The sequence below is a fragment of the Diabrotica undecimpunctata genome, chromosome 2 (assembly GCF_040954645.1).
Source record: "Diabrotica undecimpunctata isolate CICGRU chromosome 2, icDiaUnde3, whole genome shotgun sequence".
NCBI classification, from domain to species: domain Eukaryota; kingdom Metazoa; phylum Arthropoda; class Insecta; order Coleoptera; family Chrysomelidae; genus Diabrotica; species Diabrotica undecimpunctata.
Window position 1 is genome coordinate 12,715,636 of NC_092804.1, and position 12,239 is coordinate 12,727,874.

Sequence of the window (12,239 nt, forward strand, 5' to 3'; positions counted from 1 at the left end):
AATCATTTAGGTCGAGCTCCCACTGCGCAACTGTTAAAACTACGGTCTGAAACTGATTGCACTTGAAACTATTATGTTGGTGTCGGCAGTGTAAAAGCTCGGGAATTCGCCCACGAGGCGATCCACCTAGAACTAGTTTCCCATTGGTTTTCAACTGTTAAATTAAAACAGTTGCGTTGTGGGCGCTCGACCTTACTTCACGACTTTAAATTATTCGAAATTATAAAAAGAACCAACTTCTACTTATAGTATAAGTATAAAAATTACAAGTTTTCTTCATTTTAGGATAGCATGCATCCATTTTCATTCATTATAGTGCATATTTTATAACTAACCATATTTTGTGCACTTCAGCATATTATGTACAGTTAGGAGGATGGTATACTAAATACAGTCTACGTGCCTCTTTCTACTTTTTCACTTTTCAGCGTGAATATTTTTTGTTGTTGCAGGATGCCCCCCAGTCAGAGGAACAAACTACCGTAGCTGACATATCAGAAAAACCTGATGTACCGAAAGTTGTACAAAACTGGCCGGAGGAACCTTTAAAATTGGGACAGGTCTCAGGAGTGTCAGTTAATTCTGCTCTTCAACCTGTTATATTCCATCGAGTAGATCGAGTATGGGATGAAACGTAAGTATTAGAAATAGTTCTCTACTAGAACAGTTTAATATGATGAAAATAAATTATTTTTTGTCTTTATTTGTTGGATAGAAAATTATTCCATTACCGAAATTTGTAGGCTAACTTGTGGAAATCATTGTTTAGGCATTTGCAAATATAGATCACAACAAAAGGTAGTTAAATTATCCACGTACACTCCAGTCGTTAAAGACGAAAATGCCACTGAACCTTTAAAAATGATCTTCCAAAGATTTAAAAAACTTTCCCCTAAGACCCCACCTCAAAAATGAGATGAAAAAGAAATGTAGGTAGATAATTTTGAACAAAATTGTTTATTTGCTTTTTTTTTGTAGAATGAACCAATTTCTTAGAAACAACTTTGAGAGACCGGCGACTTTGAATGCCTGTTACGCGCGTGAAATCAATAATTTTTTAAATATTCTATTGATATATGATATATGATATTTTTTGATCAGAGTGTCCTATCGACAAACATCAAAATGCCTTTTGAATTTCAAATATTGGAGCCTAATCTTCAAAACATGTAACATAAAATTTTGAGCCTCATATAACAAATATAAAGCATTTGAAATATGCTTAAAAACGCTGAATTTAAACTTTCACATTACAGATGATCTTAAACATTTAATTCTCCCTCTTGTCGATTGTACAAATACGTTTTTCGAAACTACGCAGCTTCTGTTGCAAATTCCACCCCATGCCATTCTCGTGGAAGCATTTCCCGCGACGTGAGATGTATGAATAGGTCTTAAGTCAAGAAAGTAAATTTTTCAGCAACGAATTTTTTCTATGTTTAAGAATATAATTAAATATTACTTTGGAATAGAATTAATCATGTAATTTGCAGATTCAAATTCTTGTTTCAAGACAATTTTTGAGACAAAGATTTAAACACAAAATCATGGCTTTTTTTGGTTTTTTTTTCAAAACGACCTAAGTCAGTGACTTAAGCACTTTTGGAAAATTCATGTAGAAGACAACTTCATATTATTATTCATTTGTAAGTTTATTTATAATTAGAGCTTGTCTTTTCAGCAAAGGTTTAATAACTATCTAAGTACATAATTAAAAATTAATTTTTATTCATCAAAATTAATTATTCACATTTTTGTCAAAATTTGAAAAGTAAAGTTGAAAAATCTTTCAAATAAAAGGCTCTAGTTCATCATATCCTACAGTATTATTATCGTTGGAACCATTTTGCACATTGGTAAGTGCAGTCTTTTGAACTTTCAGATAATGAAAGAAATTTGAGAAGATTTTCCACATCTTTTTTTTCTTTTCACTTACATGATTCACTAATAGCATATACTTCACTGTACTGTACACTCCGAGCAAATTGTATCCTTTTTTTATAATTTTAAACGTACTAAAATTACTACAGTAGGTATTTTAGCTTCAATGTCTTTATTACTTTTATTTGAAAATGAAAAAACTCGTTGTTCACGCACCAAAAAAGGGAGCTTCTTCAATAAAACTCATTTTGCAGCATCCATGAAATCAAAAAGTTTTCAGTCTTTTCCTAAAACTTTAATTGTAGCTGAAGATGCAAACATTTTGTAGTACTCCTCTGGTTCAACTATTGTTTCTTTTCTTCTAAATATTTTTTCAAACCGTCTAAATGCTCTATCAGGAGGCATATAGCATATCGGGTTTCGGATTAACAAAATTATGCTAATGACTCATTGATAACCAGTTGCAGTAAACGACTTCCCAGAAAATTAGGTAAAAACTGCATTAATGGTCATATTTTAAAATACATTAAAATAACATTAGGGTAGGTATAAATTTGTTACAATATTGCAGTTCAATTGATTCTTTGCCAGTGTTGACATTGTATGTTTGGTGGAAATATTTAAAAATACCTAGACGTGTGTTAGATGTAGATAGTCTAATTTGTAGTGTACATAAGTATTTTACGGATGAAAAAGAAAATGGCGGTCCTTTAAAATCGGTAATGTCTGTTCAACAACGCGTATGTGATGCTCTAGGAATTAGTGAAACCAGAGTATTACAAAATCGCAATAATGAACGGCCGAAAGAAGATCACCGAAAAACTCGCCTATCATTGAAAACGAAAGATATTCCAGATGGAAAAAAATTTGAAATTCGTGATACCATTTATCGAATGCGAGCCAAAAAGGAACATGTGACCTTAAATACAATTCTCTCGGAATTAAAAGATAGAAAATTTGACGAAATTGGCAGAACAAGTCTATGGCAAGTGATACATAATTTGGGTTTCAAATTTCAAAAGGAGGATAACAGAAAAGCCCTTTGTGAAAGAAGTTCTGTTGTGCATAAAAGAATTAACTTTCCAAGAAAATATTCTAAATTAAAAGAAGAAAGGGCAAATTTTATATATTTAGACGAAACATGGATATTTTCTAGGGGTGCAACCAAGAGAATATGGCAAGATGATAACGTAAAGTCTATCAAACATACTGATGGAGAAGGGAAACTACACATAATTTTACATGCAGGAGGGAAATCGGGTTTTATAGAAAGTGCTGATTTAATATTTTCATCTAAATCAAAATCAAGTGACTATCACGATAATATGAACACAGAAATGTTTGTAAAATGGTTACATGAAAAACTTCTCCCAGGTTTAAGTGAGCCCAGCGTAATTATTTTAGACAATGCACCTTACCATTCTGAAGTATTAAACAAAAGTCCAACGAATTCTTGGACTGTTAATAAAATTAAAGAATGGTTGACAAAGGAACATATACCATTTACACAACATATTTTAAAATCAGAATTATTACGCTTGGCAAACATCCACGCAAAACCAAAAACCTTTGTTGTGGATCAGATTATTGAAAGTTACGGTCATCAAGTTTTACGTCTGCCACCGTATCATTGCCAGTTTAATCCCATCCAATATATATGGGGAATAGCAAAACAATATTATGACAACCATATTGGGCCTAACGGTTATAGCGACGACGTAGTTCGATAAACTTGGCGAAAAGCACTTTCAATTGTAACTCCAGAAGTGTGGTGTAACTGTATATTCAAGTGCGAGAAACTAATAGAAGATTGGTGGACTCGTGAAAATAAAATAAACGAAATAAGTCCAATCATAATAACAATTAATGGTGATGACAGTGATGATGATGACGATTATGATATTTTTGATGATAATGACTAATTTTCATTTTTGTTGACAAGTTAAATTTTTTTATTTTTCATTAGAAATTCTCTCCATGGAACAAATATACATAGACCATATTTTCTGTGTGAAGTGTAATATAAAATTATTATTAGGTTTATATTAGCCACATTAGACTCCATTAATGAAGTAATTCTCCTTATTATACTGTCAATTATATAAAAGATTTTCCATTAATATTTAATTAAAAAAAGTTATGGATTATTTTTCATTTCATTTGACCAGTTGATATTTCCCCAAAGAGCAGGTAATTAAAACTGGGTACTTACAATAAAATTTTTAATCCGAAACCCGCGTAAATATAGCGAACCGACTATAAGTAGGAAACCCAAAACATTTTGATTTTTATTTTGTCCACTGCAAGCATTAGAAAACACTTGAAGTGTCAATGATTTCGCTGGAACATTTTTAAACTTGTCTTCCAAAACCCCCAAAAAGTTATACAGAGCTTAAACTACTTTATTGGAGCCTCGCCCACTCTGGTTTTCAGTCCATGTGTACACAAAAGTATTAGTAGAATCTTGTATACCTTCCATCAATACAAAATAAGGTTATAAGCCAAAATTTGTCGAGAATAAAATACCTCACCAACTGTTCGTTTGGAAGAGCTGGTTTTGTTCCATGTCAAAAGATATCTTAACTACATTAGCTTCTGTTCTTTAAGCAGTTCATAAAATTTCTTAGCTCGCAACTAGTCCAATCTGTACTTAGTAATAAGGGAAGCTTTTTTTGAAGGTCTTTGCATAAATTTATTTCACTTTTTGTTAGATCACAAAATGAACAAACGTCTGTCTTTGGACTGCCAAAACTTCGATAGAATTTCGTCTGAAAGATCTTGAAAAACTTTGAATAAGATACAAGTGACTTTTTCTGTTCTTTTTGAGTTTGTTTCCAAATACGCCACAATTTTTTAATAGTTAAATCAGGGCTAAGGTAACCGCGGACGCTCTTACCCCGAGCATAATGACTTTCACAGCACTTTAATGATTTTATGAAATCAATCATTAATTGAGCTGTACTTAAATCTTTTGGCTTTATCCTAGCTCCTTCCATCTTGCTTTTCACAAAGACATTCTCCTGACTCTTTTAAAGCTTTAGCTAAACGATTCAATCTTTTTGATGAAAACTGTGTGATCGACAGGAATATGGAATGACACACACTTAATAAAACACCATTTGCTTGTCGTATGAAGTATTTTGTAAGTGTTCGAGATCGTGGATTTGTTTTATTTCTAGGCCTATGTTGCTTAGACTCTTAATTAATAAGGTATTTGAATACGAAGTTGTTCTGATCAGCAGCAGTCTTATGTGAGTAGATTTTATCATAAAAGCTACTTACATCATTAGAAGTCAATAGATATGCCTTACAAACATCACCTTTATGAGCACAAACAATGCGAGGATCTGGATGAGCTTCTTTACTATTTCTTTTACAGATACTGAAAAATCACTTGTTACAAAATCTACACTCATTTTATACTTATAACACACGTTTTCGATTACTTACTTGTTTCACCTCAAACAGTCAACATAACCAAAAACTCACAGCAAATAAATGCTGACAGCTGGAATCGCGCATGCGCGAACACTCAACAACTGACTTAAGCCTGTTTGGAAAAGAACAAGACATGACTAAAGCACTTTTGGAAAACATTACTCATTTGTAATCTGTATAGTATACTTGACTTAAGCTGTTATGGCATGAATTGTTTTTTTAACGTTAGAAATGATGCTCTAGTATCAGATCCAACTAAAACCTCAAAATGTGAAAAAGAATGACTTAGCCCTTTTGGAATCCACCTCTTCAATAATTATGTCTTTTATTGTTTTAGTACATTTAATGAAACGCACCACTACCAGCAAACGCATCTGGGACCAATACGAGAACATACAGTTCTCACTCTAGATCCACAAACAGGAAAAGTGCTTGGAAGATGGGGAGCTGATTTCTTCTATATGCCACACGGTTTAACTATTGACAGACATGACAACATTTGGGTAACCGACGTAGCGTTGCATCAAGTGTTTAAGGTTAGTATTTATTTATTCTAACAAAAAGAAATATACTTTTTGTTTATAAAATAGACTTTTCAATCTACTTCGTGTTCATTTTATAATAGGAGCAGAATGGGCAGACATTCGAGTTCGATTGTTCAAGATTAAAGACAAAAGAAACTTTTAATAAACGTACCCTAGCATAAGAAATTAACTATTAGAATTTATTTACAAAACCGTAGAACATATAGAACCGGGTGCTAATAGGCTTTTGCTGCAACTGATTATAAGGAATGGCAAATCTCAGGAGGATGGGTCCTCCATATAAACTACATATAATTATACATTTGATCTAGTTTATTTTAACTGATCATGATTTTCCATGTAAATATGTACTTTCAAATGTATCTGACCTGACGTCTCGAATTTCAATAAAAATCTTTCTCCTCCTGTTATCATTGTCATTATATTTAGTTTATTACTCTCTAGGGACTAGCTGTTCTGGTTTGACTGAAACAGATCAACACGTTTCACGTGTCGATATCTCAATTAGTACGCACGCAATTTCCGAATAATTTAGTTGAGGGGTCTCACAACCAAGCCGGCTTATACAAATTTCATAAAATATATAATATGTAAATTGTTCTTCTTCTTTTTCTTTAAGTGCCGTCTCCCGATCGGAGGTTGGTTATCATCATCACTATCTTTACTCTATCTACTGCTGCTCTGAAGAGTTCTATAGAACTGCATTTAAACCATTCCCTTAAATTCTTCAACCATGACACTCTCCTTCTTCCTATACTCCTTCCTCCTCTTATCTTTCCCTGTATTATCAACCTTATCATATCACTGTCCCCTCATTACGTGTCCCAGATATTGTAACTTTATTATTTTTATTGTGTTTATTATTTCGCATTCTTTGCCCATTTCTCGTAATAATTCCGTGTTAGTTTTCTTCTGTGTCCATGCTATTCTAAGCATCCTCCTGTAACACCACATTTCAAAGGACTGTAACTTATTTATGTGTTCTTGCTTTAATGTCCAGCTTTCAAGTCCATGTTGCAGAATAGAAAATACGTAGCATCTCAGTGCTCTTACTCTCAGTTCTAATCTAAGGTCTTTGTTGCAGAGAATTGTTTTCATTTTTACAAACTCATTTCTTGCTATTTCTATCCTGGCTCTTATTTCAGTTGTTTGATCATTATTTTCTGAAATTCAGGTTCCTACGTATTTATACTTTTCTATCGGTACATTTCCCAAATGCATGTTTGTTGGTATGTTTGTTTTCTTTGTTATTATTATGTATTTGGTCTTTTTTATATTCATTTTTAGTCCATATTTTTCACAGAAACTGTTTGTTTTGTTTAGCAGTAATTGGAATTGTTCAGCAGAGCCTGTCATAATCACGGTGTCATCTGTATATCTTATGTTGTTAATAGATCTTCCGTTGATTATTATTCCTTTACTTTGAGATAGTAATGCTTCTTAAAAAATGGCTTCACTTATACATTAAATACTAATGGGGACATAATACATCCCTGCCTAACTCCTCTCCTGATTTCAATTTCTGGACTGGGTTCGTTATCTATTACGATTTGTGCTCTTTGATTCCAGTAGAGGTTTGTTATTATTCGTAAGTCCCTATGGTCTATGTTTTTTGTCTTTAGAATTTGGACTAATTTTTCATGTCTTACTTTGTCAAATGCTTTTTTAAAATCAACGTAACAAACATGCACATCAACATTCATATCCATGCATCTTTGAGTTAACACATTAAAAGCAAAGAACGCTTCTCTGGTTCCTAGTCCGTTTCTAAACCCAAATTGACTATCATCTATTTCATCATCACTGCAATATTTAGCGTTTGTATTTTTAGAGATAGCACAAAAGGTGGAGAGTAACCATTGTTTCGGTATGTGTCTTGTTTTGTATACTGAGTTTAATAAGTCTATTATAAAGGTTTCATCATTTATGCATTTTAAGGTTTCTATAGGGATTTGGTCTCGACCTACTGCTCTACCGTTTTTGCTGTTTTTTAATGCCAGTTTAATTTCCTCTTTTAATATCCTTAAAACCATATCCTCTTCTACTTCTATTTCCATCTGTTCTGTTCTTTTGTATATGAATAGTTCATGAATGTATTCTGCCCATGGACGTATTCCATGATTCTGCCCCTCTCTTTAATTTGTCGTTAGTATTTCCATTTGCATCTTTCAGTATTCCCGGTTTTCTTGTTCTATTGTGAGTTAATTCTTTAATTTTTTTATGTATGTTAAAACTATCATGTCTTTTCTGGTATTCTTCTATTTCTGCGCATTTTTCTTTTAACCATTGTTCTTTCGCTTTCTTAATTCTGTATTCTATTTGTTTATCCACTTTTTTGTACATCTGATTATCTTTGTTGTTATATTGACGTCTTTCTTCCATTAAATATAAAATTTCTTCCGTCATCCATTGCTTCTTTTTATATCTGGTTGGTATTAGAATTTCTTTTTGACTTTTATCTATTTCTGTCTTTATTAATAACCATTTTTTATCCGTCTCAGTATTTTGCAGAATTTGAATTGTTTCATTAATCCGTTGTTGATTTCATATGCCAGGCGTTGCCTTATGTGTGGGTTCCTTAATTTACTTGTATCGATTTTTGCATTTGTTGTTTTTCGTTTTATAATTTTCATTTTGAGCCTAATTTTGGTCACTACTGGGTTGTGATCTGGTCCTATGTCGACACTTGGATATAATTGCGTATATAATTGCGTTCCTTTATCTTTGTCTAACTAATATATAGTCTATTTGGTTTCTTACCATTCTCTCTTCTTGATTTGCTGGTGACTTTCAGGTACATAGTCTTCTCTTTTGGCATTTTGAATAATGTATTAGCTATAACAAAAATATTGTTTTGGCAAAATTCGATAAACCTGTCACCCTTTTCGTTTCTGTTGCCCAGACTATATCAAATTCTTCTACTTTTTCTTCCCCGACCTTTGCGTTAAATTCTCCCATTATAATTGTTATATCTTGCGTTTTAATGCATTTTAAAATGTTGTCTAGGTCTTCGTAGAAAGTTTCAATATCGCTCTCTGGTTTGTCCGCAGTTGGAGCATAAACTTGTAGGATGTTTATTTTGGGTTTGTTCTGGTTTAATTGTAAGAGTATAATTCTGTTGGAGTATAGAGTGAAATTTATTATAGCTTTATCAATGTTTTTGTTTAATATTATCCCGACACCATATCTGTGTGAACCGTCTTGACTTCCTGAATAATATATTGTTTTATTGTTCATTTTTATCTTTCTTGAGTCGGGCCATTGGACCTCGCTGATTCCTAAAATATCTATATTCAGCTTTTCCATTTCTTTAACGGTATTATGTACTTTTCCAGCTTGATGTAGACTTATAACATTCCAAGTCGCTACTTTGCAAGGTTTTCGCATGTTTACGACCGGGGAGGCCTTGTGAGTTTCCTCCTCTGCATCTTGTTTTCCGAGTTTCATGATCAGTAGAGTGTTTGGTTGTATTGTTAGTCATGATGATTAACTAGGGATGCTCTATGAGCCTTTAATGCATTGGTTTCCCGTTGCCTTATGCATCTCCACGCCGTTGACCATGTCTGGTTCGTCCGCCTTTAGAAACGATTTTCCATTTCTAGGACAAGAAGATGCCCTTCCACTTACCGACTCTTCCACACGAAGTTGTTGGTCAGTAAGTCAAGGTATCATCTCACAGGTAGGTGAGGTTGACATTTGAATAGGAGAGGCTATGTATTGCGCATCACTATTCCTTACATTTAAATTGTTAGAAGACAATAATTCTCTATCTCAATAAAATATTATACAGCAAAAATCGTTATATCAAAATAAAAATTTGGAAGCAAATATTGATGCCAAAATACACCTCTACACAATGCATTTCAAAACTAATTTCCTTAACCCAGTGTTTCCCAAACCTTTTTGCCCCACAGACTACGTATGTCAATTTTTTTGATATTAAATTGATTCATTTATTTCATTTTTTGCTCAGACAATAATTGATAAATAAAAACATACAAGTTTAATTCATATTTTACTAAAAATACACTACAAGATGAATTAATACATAACTAATGCTTGCTGTTGCCTATTGAGTGGGATGAACCTAATACTTCTGTTATCATTTGGTTTATTTTTGGCTTTAAATTACAAGGTTGGTTGGTTGTTGGTTATTTCGTAAACATATTGGTAACCGCGTTAAAACCAAAACATTTTCAGTACTTAGGAAGGTGGAAAAGCTATCAAAAACTTTCTAACGTCAGTCCATAATTCACAACACGAAGAAAGTATAGCTTTTTAATTTCAGCTAAGAAAGCTGAACTGAACCTAGAGCTAAGATTAATACTATTATAAGAATTAATATTAAACTCAAAAGCCTTCCGGGGTAAACCGCGTCAATTATCATTGCGCCGAGCTTTCGACATCCTCTTTGATGTCTTCTTAAGGGCTTCCGAGGTGTTAGTCTCCCGAACCTCTAGACACTACACTGATCACTAACCAATACATTACTCCCATTGGGAATAGAGGACGGTTCATTTATACTGTCGAGCGTGGCGTGGGGGTTAGTGTTGGGTTTGGCTCAGATATTGGCGGATATTTGACGATTGAGGATATTTTCTTTATGAGAGGTCTTCATGTCGAAGGTAACCGTATGCCGCAATCTCTTTTATTGAGACAACTTGGCCTTTTTTCAAGTCCTATGGCTTGTCGGATAATTCTTAGTTTATAGAAGCGGATGGGGGCTATGGTTCTAGAATTTTCAAAATCAATTTTGTGACCTGTATGAAGATGGTGGACCTAGAGCTGAAATTGAATCAGAATTGCGAACAGAAATGGAATGTTCATAAATCTTATTTTGGATTCTACGATTTGTTTGGCCTATATAGGATCGGGGGCACTCTGCACAAAGAAATTTCATAAATTCCGTGTTGTTCATTTGGAATGTTGTCTTTGATTGATTGGACAAGAGATGAAAGTTTTTGTTGGGGGTAAGTAATATCTTTATTCCTCATGATTTTAGAATTTTGTCGATTTTGTCAGTGACACCTTTGATGTAAGGAAGAAAAGCTTTCGTATGATGAGGGTCTGAGTCTTTGGGTTTAGATTGAGTGGGATATTGATGTCTGTGGATCTCCTATTGATGTGATTTTCGTTTTCGTTTTGTTTTAAACTAATGTCTACTTGTATAAACTAAGATACGGGTATTAATGACTGAATTAATGTGTGAAGACGGATAATGAGAGTTGGCATGCAAGTAACGATTGGTATGAGTGGGTTTTTGAAAAACAGAGTAATGAAAACCTTGTGATTTCCACCTCTTCCTCCAGTTTCCACCTCCATCGTAAACTGAATTCTAGGATGTATACCATTCAGATGGGTTTAAAAAGACATCAAAAAACACAAGTCTGTCTTGTTTCGTAGACAACTTACCTCCAGTCTGATTCGATTCGAGGACACTGGCAGGCGATGCAGGGACTCAAAGCAGTCCCTGCATCTCTGTCTAATGCGCCGGGTTTTGTCGACCATGTGACCTTCTCATTGGTTATTTCGATCACGTGGTCAATAAACCTGGCAAATTAGAAAGAGATACGTTAAATTTGTGTCAGTTATCTTTGTCGCACTGGGGAAACGAACTTGTATGGCAACGATCAGTGTATCTTGAATTATATTTATATGGTATTAGTTTTACTCTACGTACTCGATTGTGTTGGTCTTTAATACATTAAAGTTGAGAAAGTTTAAACTTAGCATCTTATCTAATAGCCAAACGATTTAATTGTTTTTAAAAACGTAAAATTGACGTTTGTGTTAAAAATGTATAACTTTACTTTTTTTACTTTACTTTACTCTTTCAATTTCCTTTTTTTTTTTAGTTTAAACCTGGAGAGCTCCAGCCGTCTCAAACTTTTGGTCAAAGATTAGAACCAGGAGCAGATAAAAGACATTTCTGTAAGCCAACATCGACCGCTATTGCATCTACAGGAGAGATCTTTATTGCCGACGGATACTGCAACTCAAGAATACTCAAATATAATGCTGCTGGTGTTCTACTTCGAATATTTCCTACTGCACCAGGTATATAAAGGGTATCTTTTAGAGGTATAGAAATGGAAGTCGGCCACACTTTTTTAATTTTCGGCCATTTATACAGCTGTCAAGTAATTTACATTTAGTTTGGTTTGGCATTTTAGCATGAATAGACTGACGCCTAGTAGAGCGTAGCATAGAGGAAGATGCGAATCAGCTTATCCGCCTTCGTGCACAGCAGTTAAATATGTGTTCATTTACTTTATGGAAGATTTTGCGGAAAGATCCTGGTTTGCGTGGTACAAAATCCAACTCTTGCAAAAATTGAAGCTACAGGATCACCTAGCAAGCTACGGATTCTATGAA

At 33.7% G+C, this 12,239-nt stretch overlaps 1 protein-coding gene across 2 annotated transcripts in view; it reads left to right on the forward strand.

Moving 5' to 3' along the window:
- LOC140434201 (peptidyl-alpha-hydroxyglycine alpha-amidating lyase 2-like) overlaps positions 1-12,239 on the forward strand; it is a 52,539-nt gene that overhangs the window by 21,503 nt on the left and 18,797 nt on the right. For both annotated transcript variants that reach the window (XM_072522286.1, XM_072522287.1), the window contains exons 2-4: positions 453-634; positions 5,657-5,855; positions 11,720-11,921. In XM_072522286.1, the coding sequence (XP_072378387.1) occupies positions 453-634; positions 5,657-5,855; positions 11,720-11,921 (583 nt within the window). The remainder of the gene's footprint in view (positions 1-452; positions 635-5,656; positions 5,856-11,719; positions 11,922-12,239) is intronic.